This window comes from Pseudorca crassidens, chromosome 13 (assembly GCF_039906515.1).
Source record: "Pseudorca crassidens isolate mPseCra1 chromosome 13, mPseCra1.hap1, whole genome shotgun sequence".
NCBI classification, from domain to species: domain Eukaryota; kingdom Metazoa; phylum Chordata; class Mammalia; order Artiodactyla; family Delphinidae; genus Pseudorca; species Pseudorca crassidens.
The window spans coordinates 79,950,971-79,970,822 of NC_090308.1; the positions used below are offsets into that span (position 1 = coordinate 79,950,971).

The following is a 19,852-nucleotide window of genomic DNA, read 5'->3' on the forward strand; positions in this document are numbered from 1 at the left end:
GTTCTTATTAGCTACCTATTTTATATGTAGTAGACTGTGTGTGTCAATCCCAATCTCCCAATTTATCCCTCCCCCCTTTCCCCCTAAAAGCTATTTTTAGAGATCATGAGTTTTCTCTGTATATAATTAATTTTAAGAGGAAATGCTAATGCTTTATTAGAAAGTAAATTTGCTATTTTTAGTTGGTGAGGGATTAGGGATTTGTTTATGACTGAGGCTCACTGTTATGACGCTTACCTGTAAATATTCCAGTGAGAACAGTTCTCTAACAAGGGCATCTTGGGCGGTAATGTTTTAGAGTGCCTAACAAGATGTCTGGAACATGGGAACGCAGACATGCAGGAAACAGAAAAATACATGTGAAGCGAATTTTATCAGGATATGAAAAAAGTAGGAGACTAGAAAGCTACAAACACAGATGGATCTTTTGTTTTTCTCAGAAAGACCACAATAATTATTTGAAGGTAGGAAAAGAACTGTTAAATATGGAATCATGGACATGTCTTCATAATTAAGATGAAGACTTAAGTTATAGTTTAAAAGCCTTAATTTGAAAAAGATTTGAGAACTACACTCTATGAAGTAACCAACATGAAACTTACTATTTAATCCCTGTTTAATATTATACCTGCTTCTATGGAAATAACTCATAGCTAAAAGTACTAAGCAAATAATTTATGAAATTTGGGAATTAATATGACTAAAAAGTTAATAGTCTAATAACAAGCAAAATGCTGACCAGCATTGCAGGGACAAGGCTGGTGACAGTATTGAAGGCAGTAAAGGAAGGAAGATCAAGAGGTGACTGCAGGGCTTCCCTGGTGGCGCAGTGGTTCAGAGTCCGCCTGCCGATGCAGGGGACGCGGGTTCGTGCCCCGGTCCGGGAAGATCCCACATGCCGCGGAGCGGCTGGGCCCGTGAGCCATGGCCGCTGAGCCTGCGCGTCCGGAGCCTGCGCTCCGCAACGGGAGAGGCCACAACAGTGAGAGGCCCGCGTAACGCAAAAAAAAAAAAAAAAAAAAAAGAGGTGACTGCAGTGGACAAGTCCTTTCCATTTGTCACCTTCTGGATACAAATCCAACAGCAGGTAACATTTATCACCAGAAATTGGGTGGGATGGGTATTAGCTGCAACCAGAACATGAATTCTGACTTGGCAGAAACAAGGCCCAACATCATCTGAATTCCTTTAAAACCTATAAGGAATTCTGGACTGTCTATATCACCAAGGGTAAACTTGGTCCTGTCAATGAATGTTTTGGTAATTTAATAATGTTTCTACAAACTTTAACTGTCAATAATGAAAATCTATTGTCCATTTTGGCTTACATTAAAGTATGATAAAATCAGGAATAGAATAAACATTTGCTGAGGAGATATTAAATATCAAACACCCCCGTGGGTTTATTCATGTTTATACTAATGGTTGATTCAGGAAATCTTTTAAAGCTGTGGTTTAAAATGTATTAAAGTACCACATTCAAGCACAGATTGAGGACACTTTTACTGAAGCAAAGGATTCAGCCTGCTTCACAGACAGAATCTTCTTTTCAACTCCTAAACCTTAGGCAACTGTCTTTAGTAACAAGTTGCTATACAACTTTTCTAAGCAATTGGTTCAAAAGTGAATTTTTTTGGGGGGGTTACACTCTAACAGGGGTCAGCAGAGAATGGAAATAGAATGAAAAGTGGCCACAGTTTTTAGTTTGAAGGTCCACATTGGCTTTGCCATTTATTGGCTGTGAACCCGGATGATTCAAGTCATTAAGCCTTTTTCTACATCTATATCATGGAGGAAATAATCTTTCACAGGGATGCTGTGAGGATTAAGTGAAATAACAGGTACAAAGGGTCTAGGACACAGTAAGGAAGCCACAGCATTTTCTGTACAACATGACTGTCTCAGGAAAGGTTTTATGGAAGAAGCATTTGATAAGGATAACAATGGGGGGCGATGAATTAAACAATATGAGACAGATTTCTGTAGTATGTGACTTTGATATGCTGTGCGTATGAAATCTCCAGGGAGTGGCTTTAATTTGCATAGTTTCCAAAATATGTTTGACTCACAGACTCTTAAATTGGCTGAACTTCATGCGGAACCAACTCCTCGGATCACATTTTTGGAAAAACTAGTTCAGTGGAAAACTTCAAACAGACCTGATTTGGAATCCTTGCTCTGTTACATGTCAAATAAAACTTTCTTAGCATCTTTCCTCATCTGTGAAATGAGGATAATAATGTTCATATGATACAACTATTGTCAGGACATGGAGATAAAATTCCTTAAATAATTACCACTGTGCTTGGTACTCAATGAATGTTATTTTCCTTGTTTACTGGAAAGTAGTAAATACACAGGTTTTATTCTTAAAAGTTGTAAGTGAATATGATAGGTTGTATTCTGAAGATAAGATTTTACAAAATGATGAAACTACTAGCTTATTCTGTTGTGCCTATCCTGTTATTTTACCTTCGAAAGTGGGATGTAACGGAAAGAAAAACAATATATTTAGTGATTCTGTTTAGCTTACTGGTGTGAATGTGTTAACAGTACCCACACGTTGGGGGCCAGGCACACACCAGGTGCCTAATAAATATGAAAGCTTTGTTTTGTTTGTGTTTTACAGTTGCAGTCACCCCAACAGGACTATGAGAAAATTTTCTGAATCTGTAAAGAAATCACTCCTATTAAACTATTTGTCAGGACAACAAAGTAAGGCTGGAGGCTTTCGAATTATAAAGAATTGAGCTGACTTTTTACAATAGTTAGGATTTTACATTAGTTCTCCAGTTTGCAAACAGAACTAACATCCCTCATTTTTCCCTGTGGCATCGCACACAGGGCAGTAGTTATCACTAGCAGAGTTTAATACATGTAAAAAGTGAATTCTCATTCGGGTGATCACGTTCAATTCCTGAGCGGAAGCCCAGGTCCACACAGACACAATAAAGCTGCATCTGTGTTTGCCTCGCAGGTTTTCCGGGTACAGCTCTTTCCTTCTCTCTCCTATTTACTCTTTATGGCCATAATATTTGAAAGAGTTTATCTGTGTGTTGGTTCATTGTCTCACCTAGTTATTCTTTACCTTCCATTAACTTCACATTGACAATAAATACACACGGACTGTATTCTTTGAGTAATCTGTAAAAGGACTTATTTGGGATATGAGATCCAAGATGTAATGAGATGAAAATAAAGTGCTAGGTTCTCAGCTCCAATTTAGACGACAATAACGTATCCCCTCTTCTTCTCATCTTTAAGGAGGCTTTATACCGTTACGTGTCGCTATGGGAAACTTGGTAGTGTAGCATTTCTGACCTGGTGAGGGTATGAAGGGAGGGAGGGCTTAGAAGTTAACAGGTCATATATCTGCACTCTTTATCAAGAAGGAAACTGAAGCTCAGCTCTTAAAAATGAAGTGGTAAAGATCTTATTAAAAGCAAATAGAAAGAAAACAACAGTAGAACCAAAACATAAAAATAAAAGAAGGCTAAAACAAAGTGAACTTATAATCACAGAAACAGTAACACTGCCATGCACAGCGGATCAGACCTCTTGTGTCTAGATGTGTGTGTGTGTGTGTGTGTGTGTGGTGGCGCTCACAGCGAGGTTATAGAATTTTAATTGCAGAAATCGGTTCCTCGGTTTTGGAAATGTGTAAACACATTTACAGCCACAGAGGCTCAGCAGCCTCTGGATTTCAAATACTTTGATAGAAAAGCAGTCTGTCTGGATCAGAATTCAAATATATTTGGAACCTTTTCCACAACCTCCATGTAAAACAAAACCAATTTGAACACTGGGGAAATTAATTTCACGTATTCGTAATAATACCGCTAAGGGGGAGACGGAAGCAGAGTAGAATGGAAAGAGTCATCACACACAGTTACCGTCACCAAATTCCTGTATTTACCTGGTGGTGTGTAGGCATTCTGCACTTCGTCCTCGTTTTGCTCTGGGAAGCATGAGAAGCTCACTGCACAGACAGGATGGGTGGTGAGTGAAACAGATAAGTTATGAGGCATTAAATGACATGGGTTATGCCAATGGTATGCCGATGACAACATGGAAAGGGAAGAAACCAGATTGTCTACACTAGCATATTTGCTTGAGAGGTTAAACAAAAATAAACATGACAGTACTTTTTAAATTTTCAACAATAAAGTACAAACATTATGGTCGAAGTCCTAGCTGTTGCTGATTTGCTATTGTATTTCAAAGTGATTTCACAGAGTATCAAGGCAAAACTAAACTAAACTGAACCTTCCCCAAATAAGACATAGAAATCTGTTTCCAATTCTAGACACTTAGGTATTTTAACAACTTTTAAAAGCCCTATAAATCTGGCTTTTCTGATACTAATGGGAACCCTAAATTTTAAAATTTCTTTTCAGCAACTCAAAGCATGACAGCTTTCATGGCTCTCACAGCCTGTAAAATGCAATATCACTTATTCTGTTTCTCCTTTACCAACTAAGAACATACTTGATCAGGAATGTTTTATCTTAAAACTGATACTTTTTCTACACTCAAATTAATTTCACTCTATTGAATGCCCTGGCCCAGAAGTCCTTCTTTTTCCCCCTCCTCACCTAAATTCATGGTGGCCCCAGTGAATGTCAACAAAGGGACCCTCACCTGACTCCACTCCACCTGAGCAGCGGGGACACCCTCCTCCGAGCAGTGCTCCGTCCCAGTAAGTACCACAACCTCATCTCCTGAAGGTCATGGCTCCATCAGGGTGACAGTTAGGGAGCTAAGAGGCTCTCCTTGAGTTCTGTGTCCTTGACTACACAGCAAAAATCAATCATTGTGTACCAACCTCATTCCCTACCCTTCCCTAAAAGTTTCTACACTTCAAAAAGCCAGAAGACACGATTCAACCAGCTGGGAATTCTAACAACCCAAAACAGATCGTGAGCTTGTGGTCAGGCCCATCTTACAGGAGGGGCATTGGTCTGAGGAGAAAGTCCGCGGGCATGTAGAACCATGGAGTCATAACATCAAACAGATGCAGAACTAAGCCTAAGTACACATCCATAGAAGAAAGAATCCATTTCAATATTTTGTACTTTATAGATATTTTAGGTAACTACATTTTATGGGAAGTAGGTGTACTGAAAAATATGACTGCTGAAGTTTTCACAGAAACTCTGCAATAGTAACTGTCTTTCAGATGGCCTGTACCCAAAAACTTTTTATTGCAGAAAAAACATAATTTTATAATTACATAAATAACATCCCAAAGACTGCAACCCACAAGAAATAAAATATTTGAAAATTGCTTATGTAGACTCCCTTCTATAATTTAGGTTAGTATCTAAGTCAACAACAAACTGTACACTTAAAACTGGCTAAACATAAATTCTGATTTTTTTTAAATGCACCTTTTATGACAATATAATATTAGTCAGATATTTCCCAGGGTTGCATTTCTATTAGAATATCTTAAGAGTTGTTCCTTGGGAGAAGTTCAGTTTTGAATGATGAAATACTTTTCCTGTCTTCTGTGCTATACCAAGATACCTATCATAGACGAAAACAGAGCAAAGAAGACATACAGTGTTGAGATCATAACGTGGACAAATACCTCTCTTGTTCTGATAGACACTGACTGTCCACATCTCCGGGTCTGTGACCAACTGGGCTGCAGGACACATCGTGGTGTCTGGTTGGAGAACGTGACCTTCTTGTTGGATGAATTTCATCTAAACTCCTGAAATGATTGCAAACATTTACATGCATCACAATGTACCACCTTCCCCAAACAGGCTGACAGACTAACAGGAAAGAATGGACGGTAATTGGCAAATAACTGACACGGCTTGAAAAGTGCTGGCCTCATCGCCAAATACATGTTTTAAAGGTATTTATTCTCTACCGTTGCTTTGCCTGTGCTGTATTTCTCTAACCTCCTTTGTTTACTTCCATCAGAAAAGGACCACGATTTTCATCTGCATACTTAGTGAAAATTTCAGAAGTGTATTTCAGGGTGAGATGAAATACAGCACGATATAACTTCCATTTTATATGCTTTTCCAAACATTTAAAGTGCTTCAAAGAGACAATCCCAAATTTCTTAAAAATGCATTCTGCCTCAACCTCATCATTTGTGCCACTTCTCTGCACAGGTCTAATTTATTACCATACAATTTCTCCCAACAGGAGAAAATTAACTAGCAAACAGAATACAAGACAGTTATTCAAAAACTGTGCTTGCAACATTCACTTCTTCCACTCCCTGGGAGATTACCTGAGATTAGAGAACAGAATGTTGCATAGGTTGGGTAATGAATAAAAAGGCATTTTGCCTATAAAGGATTCTGAAAAAAATAACTCGATTGACCAAACCATTATTTCATTTCTGTTAGAGTCTTGTGGCAGTTTGCACTGTATTATAATAAAGAGTACCGTCAAGGATGCTAAGCTCTTCTCGAAGCCTACCTCTGTAATGGCACATTTGGTAAACGGGAACGCGGCCTCCCCTGATCATCGCCACGATGAGGAGATACCGACCGTGATCGGTGATGCGTTGTTCTCTGCTGCTCTGGCACAGTTAATGTTGAAGGTTTGCTTTCTCTAGCACTAGACCTATAACCTACTGGCAAGAGTATACACAAACAACGAGTCAGTATTCTTCTATAGTGTCATGTGGAGACATCAAATGACATAGAAAGCGGCCATTGACCTATGAAGATAAATGCCATGCAGTCAGTATTACCAGCCTTATCGACAAAACTACTAAGTATAGGTACAGAATGTAACATACACGTGCATGAGGACCGGGTACAGTTTGGCTCAAAGGTTATCATGGAGATACTCATGACAAATAGGACAGCTGATGCCTCAGACGTCAGGATGAGTTGGGATACTAGTTTACGGAATGAGTGAGTGACTTTCTTAGCAACACAAATCAAGCACTTGACAGTGAACTGTTACTCATATACAAGTCCATGCTTAGAAATTTAGTGTCTCTTCGAATGTTATTGGAATTTTTCTGCCAAAGGATAAATTATGTTAGTTGGATTTCAGATGGCTTCACTAATAAGAAAATAAAGATGCTACCATACCAATTTTAATTGACAAAGAAGAGCAGCAGGGCTTCACTATAACAAACACTGATTGTGAATTTTGAGGACCACAGATAACACTGCAATTTTCAAATGAAAATAGGGTATGGGTGGAGCTGACTATGGCAATAGTGCAGAACAAATCAACCCTCCGAAAGAAACAATTATCAAATCTACCCCAGACATCTTAAACTATTCCACAAATGTGTTAGTAACCTAACATAATTAAGTTAATACAGTTACTTAAAATTAAATTCTAAAAGTCATTCTCCCCTGAAACCAAAAGGTTTCTATGATCTCTGATTTAGTTAAGATAAAACAGCAAACCATAGTAACAGTTTAATTAATGTTTTCACAGGGTTATGGTTGCTATTATTGGAAGGAAAATAAAAAATTCTGTGGCCAAAGGAAAAATAATGATATTTACAACTACATGAAACGTACACAACCATGAAAACATTAAGTCTAACAGGGTAGCTTGAACTGCTACTCATTTATTTACTTGACAACTCTCACATTATTTTTAAAATATGCCATGTAACATCATTATTAAAGGCAGACTAAATTCTCCAACAGTTTATTTGTTGTGATTGTATAATCTTTTGACTAAGCTTAGAATATACAGAAGGTCTTTAAACATTACATAAAGGCCAATTTGACAATATTGACACCAAAGAAGCTCAGCTATTTTGTTACTCTCTAAAAACATCGGTAAAGGACCAAATAATAGAAACATAAGTGGTATAATTTATAATTTCATTTTACGACAAAGATAAGAGCAATTCAGGTACTATTTTGAATTTCATGTAGAAAATTTCCTTGTTCAGACATACAAATATTAAGTCTAGAACGAAACCAACTAAATTCACATGTCGTGAATTTATTTCATCGTTCAATATTAAAAAATAATGGTGGCTGTTTTAAAGATAATTAATCCAAAGTCTGAATTACTTAAAACATTTTAAATTACAATTTGGTATCATTTGAAAACATCTGGTATCAATTATATTGTAATTATGGAAGGTCAGGATTGAATTGGGAACACCATTTCACGATTTCAGTGAATACTCAAGGTAGAAAAATGGAACTTTTCGATTTGGAATAATTAATGATTCTGAAGTAATTTTTAGAGACTTTAGGCATCTTCTGTAAAAGGGTATACTTCATTTTTTTCTTGGATTCTTTGTATTTACACAGAGATTAATGTCTTTTTTATCCTACCCTAATATGCATTCATAGGCCTTTCTCTGCTTTTTATAATAATTCATTTTTTTATATTATGTTTAGTTTACTGTTGACAACATGAACTCTGCCTTCAGAAAAAAGGTAAGAAGGAACTGCTATGTTATGCTCATTTCAATGTTTCAGTTAGTTCAAAGTTATCGGGTTGTTTTTGTTGTTGTTGTTGTTTCATTTTCTGAACTTGCAGTAATGGTCTGAAAGTTGAGGTTGCCAGACGCCTGGCCTCAGATGAGGGCATTCCGTGTGTGGTTATTTTTATTCTTCTTAAGCAGCTGAAATTACTTATTTTAAGTAACAATAAGGCTATGATAACCATAAAGGTAGTAAGATGTAGCTCTGGAGGTCTCAACTGCTTAAAGGTGGTAATACATCAAACGAGGACATAGAACCCTGTGGTCCTAGAGAAGCCAGGTATTAGGAAGTTCAAGGCCCAGCTGCGGTAGAACATCTAAATGACACTTTCCAGCTGCTTCAGCAAACGTAACCAGAAGCTTCATTGAGTGTGTTAAACACACGTAGAACTACCTGGCATCCACGCGTGAACAAATTTCTCCCTATGCTGGACACTAGGAAATCTGTAATCAGCCTCTTAGAATATCTGGTAATGTATCAACACATTTGTTTATTAACTTATCCCCTCACTTTATTTTAGCTTCTTGCCCTTATTTTACTATCTTTCCTCTTCACTTAAAATGTATTGTTTATTATATCTTTAGAAGCTACCATATACACATTTTGAATCACTGAAGGGCACCCCTAAAATATAAATAAATTCCATTATCTTCTTTATTAATTTATGAAGAAATCTCGGGAACATAAAATATTACTGATTGGCTTACGTAATTTATTAGTTCTATTCTATTAAAAGTTTGCCTCGTTACATTTTAAATGCTAAATAAAAATGGATATCATTTGAAACGACAATTCAGACACTGCTTCTCTATGGTAAAAGGATAACCCCTGATATAAACATGTATAATCATATGTTTATATCAGGATGGAATATAGATATATCTAGAATTCAGTGTTCTTTGGTGGTTCCAAACACTAACTAACACCACTGCAGTCGGTCCTATACTTCCCACTTTGGCTGTTACCCATGTGGTCTCTCAGGGAAAAAAGAAGAAACTCATCGTTTTTGTAAGTATTTGTTGAATTAGCCGTTCATTCATTCATTCATTCATTCGCTATCCGGCCTCATCATAAAAATGTGAAATTTTAGGTGAATAGCCTGTGAGAACCACCCACAGAAGTAAATTCTATTCAGATGAGTAAGAAGTGACAACATTAAGACGAATTAACAGCCAAGATTCTTGTTAGAAAGGTTTGTTGACAAGACCCCTTTCCTACGAGGAATCGTCTGAATTCTACTTAAATATGCCAACGGGTACCATGGAGAACTACCTTCCCCCTTTCAATTCCATAAAGACAATATTCTATTAAACTCTGGGTGAAAGTTTCTGGGTAGAGTGTGCCTAATTATTCTGATCCTTTTCTAAATCAACAAACTCAGAGAGCAAAACAGGAACTGTTATCCACAATGAGCCACTATTATTTCAAACTCTCCCTGATGGTCTGATATCAAGGAGTAATATCTAAGTACACAGATATGCACAGAACCAGATTCATTGTTTTTAAGATATCTGCTACTTTCATACAGTGATCAAAGACAATATTTTCTCTGAGTTTCATGGAGCAAATGAAGCTTAATTTTAGGGAACTCTCCATAATTTTCTCCCAGTTTTAATGAAGTCGTATGTATCTCTCTAAATTGCGACCTCAGTCACTAGTCTTTGTAATGTCTACTGACTTTACCAAAACCATTGCCCTCAAATTAAGTGCATCCCCACCTGAGAAATTATGTAAATTAAGGGAACATCTGTCAATACTGTCCCAAAGAAATGTCTTTAAGAACTCCTATTTATATGCCCCAAGATTTTCTCTTTAATGTCTTCTTATTTGAATATCTCCCCACTCTTCATTAGTAAATAAAGGGAACAGGATTAGTGCCAAGAAAATACGTCTTCACTACTTGGTTTGACTCACTTTCTGACTGGATTCAGATGAGAAACTTAGATTTGAACTGCACAGTGTCACAAAGACTTTACTAATTTATACAATGACAAAAAGACAATGACTTCAAACGAATATTGAATCTTTCTAAAGCATTTCCTTATTTTAAAACATACAGACACATTCTGCGTATAATCAGTGCTGAGCATTTCACAAGAGCGTTAAAAGCTAAGCCATGCCACATGCAGTTTTCAACCCTGCCATGCACCTGTCTCAGTGTATTCCATGGAAGGCTACATTATTTTCAGAAACGGAGGAAGCGAAGTCATAGACATACAGTATAAACACAGGAGAATGGAATTTTTATTACAGAATTAACTCTATCCTTTCAAAAGTCATATTTTCACTTCTGCTCAGAGCATTGTGAAATGATGATTTGAACTTTGTTAGCTTCTAAGGGGGACGCTGACTAATTTAAGTGGGGATGTTAAATGAGTATTTACTAGTCCACCTCAAACTTTCTTAATAATTTGGAAGACAAGTCACCATGGAATAGTATAATCCAGACTTCTCCGTGCTCTAAATCTCCCATATGGGACCCAAGGACGTCTGGAAGCTGGCAGCAAAGCAAGCACGGAAGCACAGTGAAGCCGGCCACGTTCCCCCACGCACCTGGAGGGACCACTCCAATGGCATCATCAACCTCATAGTCTGATATGTCACTGTCACTGATTCGCTGGGACCCTGCACGACAGGAAGGCAAACAGATACCTCTGTGTCCGCTCGGGTCAGGAAATGTGGAGGACATGGTCACATTTTTTTTTAAAGCTAATTACATTCTTACTAAATACTTTCACTTTTGGTGAAGTAGAGTTGATTTACGATGTCTCAGGTGTACAGCAAAGTGATTCATTTATACATATATGTACTACGAAGTTAATGCAGAGCTGATGTTTAAAAAAATATTCGTTATCCAAGGATAACATATTCTCAGCATCCTCATAATTACTGAAGACACATAGAAGGAAGAGGATTTCATAGAAGAGCATTTTGACTCTTCAAATTGTTTTTAATTAAGGTCTATAGCAAAGTGTATACTGTTTTCTACCCAATTATGCGCCCTCCTCTGCAGTTCAGGGAGGATGGGGCTGAGCGGAAAGGTTCAAAGAGAACTTTCTTGGCTGGAACTCTACCGAGTTCATATTATTGAAAGGGCATCAGGGCCCCTTATAAAATATTTATGTTTAGCCCTCAAAATTAGCCATCACACTGCATGAAACATTAATTTTGAGGCAATGATTGATCAGAGAAGCACTAATATGAAGTATTTAATTATATGAGGAAAACAATTTGGTTCCAGATTACCAAAATGAAGCTTCTAAGTTTCATCTGTTCAATAAGAGATTTTGTCATTAATTCAAAAATTAATAAGTACAGAAAAAAAATGTGTTTTCCCCAATCACCAGATGAACAACAGCAAACACACTTTACAATGCTTTTGAAAACTTGTTTCTCACAAATAACAACACTAAAAATATCCAGGAATTATACTGTTATTAAGATGTTCTATGCAGCAACCCACCAATAATGACAAAAATTACCCCATCAGTCAACCAATGAACAGCTCCATCAGGACTGGGCAAAGAATTATATTTGAGAATTTTTAAGCTTTCAGCTGTGGAATTACTCCACTGTACTGTATATATTACTTTCATTGGGAAAATGCAGAAAATGGTTTTGCCAAGCCTCTTTATATAGATGACTGATTATTCAATATTTCGATCTCTAATGAACATTTGAAAAAACACCCTGAATGTTTATCTCGGATTCGATCATAACGACACAATTACTTCTGGTAACTGAAAAGAGCCTTAACCTACTTTGCAGCTTTTTGCTGGCGCTCTCCCCGTGGACGTGTCGCCGTGGCATGAAGGGTGATGGCTGAGGCAGAGGTAGTGAGGATTCATCATGAGTCTGAAGTTTATACCAATGAGGCTCATCATCTAGAAGCGCCGTCTCCAACTCTATGAGGATCTGAAAGGGCAGCTCTCGGGTTAGATCAAGCACCGTTCCCCAAATATAATAAAAGCAGCCATAAAAATGCACATCACAGAAGCCTCGTGAGGCGTCTGACCCGGATCTTCACGACACCCCTCACCTCTCCAAGGAATTCACTCTCCTCTTCTTGCACCCTGGGCTGGTCCCACACGGTTATTTCCAACATCCGTTCTCTGAAATCTCTACGATGCACATGTGAATACACAAAAGTCTGGTTCCATTTTGGCTCTAGTACTTTCTTTACTGTTTTGGTTCGCCTTTTACTTTTATCACTGAAAAATAAGTATGTTTTGTCAATGAAAAAGCAAACGCAAGTATATGCTGCCACCTACTGTAGTTCCATGCAGCGCTGCTCTTGGGATGTTTACTCTCTTTCATTCATAACTTTTAATATACAAGTCTGAAAAGACTATCGAGTTTAATAAGATTCTAGTTTTAACTACAATGTAGGCAGTAGTTACGATTATAGAAATTATAGAAACGCATACACAAAGGTACATTCTAAATGATGTGGCTGTCAAAGACTAATAGATGTGGAAACAAGGTAATGGACAATTTTAAAATTGGCAGATTATTTTAAAGAAACACAAGGCTTGAGGGAATTTCTTTTAGGGATAATATAGTTTATTCCCTCATAGAGAAGTATCTATTACATTTTAAAGCTATAACACAGGTGTATGCATATGTGCAAATTCATCAAAATATATATATATATAAAGTATGTGGAATTTTTGGTATGTCAATTCTACCTCGATAAAGCTTTAAAACATATACGAAACCGTATCCCAAGAGAGGAAATTCTACTTTTTTCTAATTAGCAAAGATTTTTGCATACTTTTTCTAAAATTATTCCATACCTTCTATCTGGAAGAAAATACATTTTTACATAGGGATTCCTGGGACGCCCATCTACTCTTGGGGGTAGATCTGTTGCTTGCAGAACATTTACAATCAGCTGGTGGCCCACTTTGTCATACCACAGCTTCACCTAAGAGCAATGGAGAAAGAAATTAGCATTTGTAAAAATCATGAGGCATTATAATTTCACAAAAAATACTAAAATTATTCTTGAAGAAGGAAATTTCAAATTGCAAAATACAACTGAATTATAGATATTATTTCTGCAAAGAATACCAACTTGAAAGCATAACCATTTTAGAACTTGACTTTTCACGCATTTTAAGTGTGACTTACAAGAGGCGGGCCTGCAGTGTTGATTTATAGTCTCTTATATCATGCGATGGAATAAAACTAATGATAAAATTTTTAGAAAAGACTAAGGGAAGAGGGGGGGATATTGAAATAATTGTCCTTGTTTTTAAATGCTAAATGCCAAGTGTTTGGTGATTATACGTATCTTAATAATGATTATAGCATGACTAAATGCATTCTGCAGCGCCAGCTGTAGTTGAAATAAAATGTTTGATGTTGGGAAGAATATACGCAGGTAACTTGGAAGACATCAGGAAACGCATTTGCTGTATGCCTCTGTACACCAGGTACTGCTGTTTTCTGGAATTTTTTTCTTATTTAATTTTTATAATTAACCTATTACAGATAACTTTTCATGAGAGACGTGGAAAGGAGCAAAGGAAGGTACAATGCGTAAATGCCTTTAAACCAAGCGAAGGCCAAATGGTATTTCTCCTACGATACAAGATACCTCAATAACAAAATCCAGGAACATGGCACACTGAAATATTACCTGCAAACTCCTAATGCAGTCAGTGCAGTATTTGTGCTGGCAGGGGACAATGTTAACTTTAATTTTTTTTTTTAATTTAGAAGTTAGTTTTGGGCTTATGGTTAAGTAAGAATTATGATCATGCGTTGTTTAATAGGTATAGATCAGAATACATTTAAGAGTCATTAGAACAAAATAAGCTAATTTAACATGGGAGTAGTAAGGGGCAGGTTAAGAATTCAAACCCGGATCTGTACCAATCCATACCTCTGTTCCTAATTAATACCAGAGGTGTGTTGTTCATAAACCTGAAATAGGTGGAGTGCATGAGAGATTCCCACACACACACTGAAATAAAAAAGACGGCAGGGCAGATAAAATAGCACAGGGACTAGACAAAGATCTTTAACCTACTAAAAACAGAAGCTAAAACCAGGAAGCGTCTCAAAAATCACAGCAAACTTACAGTTATCTTCTTTGTTTAATTAAAACTAAGAGAAGAGCAGCAAAAACAGACTATAGAAATTCACACATTACCGAAGTAGCACATGATCAACTATTTATAGAACAATGTGAAGCAAGATTTTCTTTTAGTTATTAACACAAATGTCCCGTGTTCTACCATAATCTGAAGAAATGTAGCTTTTCCTAATAACTAGCCATGTTTTCTTTACTCCAGCTTTTCCCAGATCACATATAAAACAACAGTGAAGAAAACTGTAGCTTTTTCACACTAGTATCAGCAACCAAAGTTTCATCAAATGTCTTAAGAAGTTAAAAAAATATCTTAAATTTAAGTTTCTCAGGATCCAGGCTCAAGAGGTTGTTAAGTAAACAGCCCATGACTCTCTAGGTTTATTACATCTAACCAACTACTTACCTTAGAAACTTTTATACAGCACACAAAAAATAACTGATACTTTATTATTTCATGTTATCACTTATCACTTACTGTTCAGAACATCTGGCACACTGTAGGCATTCAATAAATATTTCCAGATATATGAGTAAAAGAACAATCTAATAATAAATTAATGAAAACTGGTGAAGTAGATTATGCTGTTAAATGACTCGGACCGTATCACAGCCTTCAAAGAAAGCCACACATTTTAAAGACAGACTCAGAACAGGGAGCTTATACTAATGGTCTCCAACATGTACCAAAGACACATACAGAAAGTTGTCCTGGTAAGACTTGTGGCGCATCTTTGAGAGCTCCAGGGCTTGTTGGAGAAATTACAGAAATGGAAGGCCTTTCCATCTTCTGAGATTCAAAGGAACTAGAACCTAAAATGAGAAAAAAAAATCAAGTACTTTTTAGTAACATATTTGTAACCTATGTGTGGAGAATACATATTTTTCACGAAATGTTAAATGCATCTGTTACTGGTATAAAACCATAATTCAATGGCGTCCATAAGAGTAGGACCTACTATCAGTGGGATAGTCCTAGAAAGTTATCATCGTGCTTTCTTTGGTTAATTGTCTATTTTAAAGGTATTTAAAGTGATATAGTCAAATACTGTATTTATTTGCTCCACTCTGTAAGTACTGACTTTCTGCGTTTCTAGAGGGTATTGGCCTGTGTATGTTCCTGTACAGCCTCGCATACAGTTAAAGGTTTCATGCTATCAGTGATAAGAAAGATGGTACCCGTTGTGTTAATTATCTTAGGATCATCTACTATGAACTGTCCTCACTGAAATTAAAATGAATGCACATATCATATAATTTATGAGCTGCGTGTAAGCCTAGATAGAATTCATCACTGTTTTAAAATACGATTTACATCTCTTTTGATTTTGATCTTACAGACCAATCTCCTGTCTGAGGATGCTGTCTAGTGATTCATGCGTGGAGGAGGGAGGCTGGCTCCCCACTCAGCCCCTCAGGAGGCTCTTCTCCCCCATTTTAAATGAAAGTCCTCTCTTCCCGGGTCACTGATAAAGTGTCCACAAGCAGCAATATGGATGTCTGCAGAATGCTATTACTCCAGCAAGTATAACCTTGAACCTACAGCTATTCAAAACTTAGCTTTATTGAGAAAACACTATTTATGGACCATTTCCCAAGAGTATGTCATCCACATTTTTTTCCATACATGCAACTTACGTTTAAATTAAATCAGCGTCATTCTGTACCTTCTGAAGACTTTTAACTAGACGAAACAGTGCTATAAAATTCTTTATTACTATGTCTTTTCTATGAAGTATTCTTAGGGTAATTTTCTTCTTCGGTCTCAGTACAATGACACTGTTGCTTCTAATAGTCAGTATGTTTCTAATATACCAGTTTTTTTCCTTTTAAATAACATCAACACTATAAATTATGCAATTGGTTCCATTTCCCTCTTTATATTAGAAAACTCAAAACCAAATCTGGTCTCATGTCTAGCAGGTATGCAGAATATGATGCTATGCATTTGATTTACTAACCTAATCTCCACTTCCTTGTTTATCCCATCCATATATTTTCTATCTTCTTATAACCATCACTTGTTTTCCCCTTAGATCACCTTGTATTTTCTATTCCTATAAGCTGGGTTACATAATAAGCAAACCCAAGTATAATTAATTTAACTCCCATCCAATGCAAGGTAAACATTTGAGTTACTTCCACATTTTTTTTGAGGTACGCGGGCCTGTCACTGTTGTGGCCTCTCCTGTTGCGGAGCACAGGCTCCGGACGCGCAGGCTCAGCGGCCATGGCTCACGGGCCCAGCCGCTCCGCGGCACGTGGGATCTTCCTGGACCGGGGCACGAACCTGCGTCCCCTGCATCGGCAGGCGGACTCTCAACCACTGCGCCACCAGGGAAGCCCCATCATCTTCTTTTATCTGGAGTCCCTTTAATGCCCATGTAGATAACTCAACCCTCTAGCCACAGTCCCCTGGCCCTTTATTTCCACTGAAATCCCCCTCTACTCCACCCACTCACTTCCATGATCATATCTGACACCGTTACGTTGTATTAGAATTATTTATGTGCCTGTTTCCTTCACTGTTCATGACACTGAGCCAATTTCCAATCAACCTGAATAATCCAGTATCACAATGCATTTTCATGTACAGCAAATAGAACTGTTAGTATATTAATTTTGCTCTGTGCATCCTGACTGCTATGATGCAGAAGGTTATTGCCAATAAAGACTTTTGAACTTTTGATAGACACCCCCCCCACACACACACACACACAAAGAGCAGAAAGAGAAAAATCTTAAAGCAGAACTCCTTTGGGTTTCCCATGACTGCCATGATTGCCAACTCATTTACATCATATAACTAAAGGAGACAGTAAATCTTATACTCACTGGACTCCAGTGGAGGATGGGAGCTCTCAGGAATCCGTGGAATGTCACTAAAAGAAACAGGGTATGGTGAAAATCCCGTTAGCTTAAGCCACCCTGTCTGAGGCAATCACAGCCACACTTTATCTCAGTGGTGTGGAAAACCCTTCTGGGTCTTTACAGGTGTGGAAATGGACGGGAGTTACCATAAAGGCAATTTCTAATGTGCATGAATGTCAAACACCACACACACAAAAAAAACTGCAGGAAAAATAAGTTTTTATACATTTAATAGCAAAACACTTTAACATGACAACAATCAGAATAATATTGTGGCTAAAATCACCACAATATTTTTACTACCAAAACAGCAGGTTTTGGAAATAAAAAATGTCAAAGGCAATATTTTATTTCAATTCTAGAAAATCAAAATGACACATATTTTACAAATCAGTAATATGCTTTACAAACACATCTGAAAGAGTTTACTGAATGAAAGGGAGGGAAACATCTCTTGATAATAAAATAATATGGTGAATATCATGGGCAAAGTTAAAAAATGAAAAGGATGGATTGCTTTGGAAATTAAAAATGGTTCAAGCTTGCAACAGAAAAGCCAAAATATTTTATATATGTGTATATATAATTAATATACACATATATAACCCTATACAGAGATTCATATTTCTATGCTGAAGTTAGCTAAATATATGGCCATTTACTAGATGATTAGAAAGTGACTTGTAAGAACACCCACTCCTGACACACTCACAAATTGTTCTGAATAAATATTTAATATGACCTCAGCTTCACCCATTATCCACTGTGGGCTTAGAACCCTAGACCAGCTTAGTTTGGAAATTATACTGTAGTAAACTATTTAACCTCTGTTTTCCAAGATATTTTAGTATCAATGTAAGGAGATTAACAATATGCAAATATTAACAGACAAATTAAAGCAGACTGGAGTTAGCTAGTCCCAATAAAATTATCAGAATATTATTTAAGAATTTCTAACCACTTACCTTGTGAACTAACTTCACTTTGCACTTTTGGGGAGAATTGAAACAAAACTCATTTTCTGTTTGATGATTTTCCTGACTCTTCATTTTCACTTTTTTGTGCAAAGTAATTCTCCTAATCACCTACAATTTATACTTCTTACAAATGACAATTCACCCTGTGTTGTGTATTTTATAAATACGTTTTATTATATATTTATGTACAACTAATAATTCGTATGAAATATATATTTTATGTAATAATTAGACTAATTTTCAATACCTAAGACACAAGAAACCAACTATTTATCTTCTGCTACCTTCTCCTGAATTCATCGAGGCAAATAAAATTCAATTCTTAAAAATCTAGAAACGATATTTTTTGGATAGTACAACTTCTTTGAAAATCAGCCTCAAAGTCAGTTATGAAAATTAAATTTGGAGCTCCAAAACCAGACACAAGCTTTGAATTTTATGTGTCTGTGAAAGAAGAATTATGGAGAAGTCGTAAAAAAATTTTTTAAGTGATTTTGAATTAAAATAGATTTAATGTTCATTGCTTCAGTAATATTCTAATGCATAAATGTCCACTTGACATTTACACAAACTTTCTTATATTGTTCTGCTCACACACAAGGTGGTAAAATAGTTTTAATAACAGTTATAAGCATAAAGGTAGGTTGGCAAAAGAGGGCGGTACCTCAGGACGGCTGATGTCTGTTGGACCATGCTGGTCAATGAGCATGTAAATTACATTTGGAATGCTTCTTGGAATCTCTAGCCCACAAAACTATGACTAAATATCTGCTTTCTGCTTTAAATTAATTACACAACTACATTAAACAATTATTAAATATAGCTAGAATTATTCTTCCACGATTCTAATCATTTCCCTATTAACTGGAAAGTTGATGCTAGATTGATTTTTATTTAAATATAAGCTTCATATTCCCATATTCCTCTGAATTCCACAATCCAAGACAGTTTAGGTGTGGCTATGCAAATAATACTTTTAAAATTAATTTTGCACAACACTAAATATAATGAAAGTGTTATTCCAGTCCACTTTAATTGTCTGTTAGTTCTTTTATTTTTAAGTCATCATGAATCAATGGCGTTTTAGCTGATTACTTTTAAAACCACTATATATTTGAAAGTATTTGGCAATGTGCACAATGGTTGATTTTAAATTTTGTTTTTTATACTTTTGATTCATTTTCCAATTTACTTACCTCTTTTCCAGCCTCATATTTACCTCAGCACTAAAACACGTCATGTAAAACTAGCATAAATTATATAGTGTCACTATTTTTAATAAATCTGCATGGAAATGTACAATACTTCTGCAAATGCCTTCAATATTTACTCTTAATAATCACCACTTAAAATTGGTTATAAGTTTGCCTTTATTTTAGAGTTCTGTATATATATTTTTCTTTGGAATATATGATCATACAGTTTCAGTTCTTTGAGAATTAGGATAATTATATTTTCTG

General features: G+C 36.4%; 1 protein-coding gene across 50 annotated transcripts in view; it reads right to left on the reverse strand.

The window, feature by feature from the left end:
• Positions 1-19,852, reverse strand: part of RIMS1 (regulating synaptic membrane exocytosis 1) — a 473,777-nt gene that overhangs the window by 139,627 nt on the left and 314,298 nt on the right. For 22 of the 50 annotated variants that reach the window (XM_067702804.1, XM_067702789.1, XM_067702791.1 and 19 more), the window contains 9 exons: positions 17,380-17,426; positions 15,245-15,357; positions 13,244-13,374; positions 12,487-12,658; positions 12,209-12,362; positions 11,001-11,072; positions 6,448-6,604; positions 5,594-5,719; positions 3,917-3,979 (listed from right to left, as the gene is read on the reverse strand). In XM_067702804.1, the coding sequence (XP_067558905.1) occupies positions 3,917-3,979; positions 5,594-5,719; positions 6,448-6,604; positions 11,001-11,072; positions 12,209-12,362; positions 12,487-12,658; positions 13,244-13,374; positions 15,245-15,357; positions 17,380-17,426 (1,035 nt within the window). The remainder of the gene's footprint in view (positions 1-3,916; positions 3,980-5,593; positions 5,720-6,447; positions 6,605-11,000; positions 11,073-12,208; positions 12,363-12,486; positions 12,659-13,243; positions 13,375-15,244; positions 15,358-17,379; positions 17,427-19,852) is intronic. The other 28 variants (XM_067702799.1, XM_067702788.1, XM_067702797.1 and 25 more) reach the window with 3 other exon arrangements.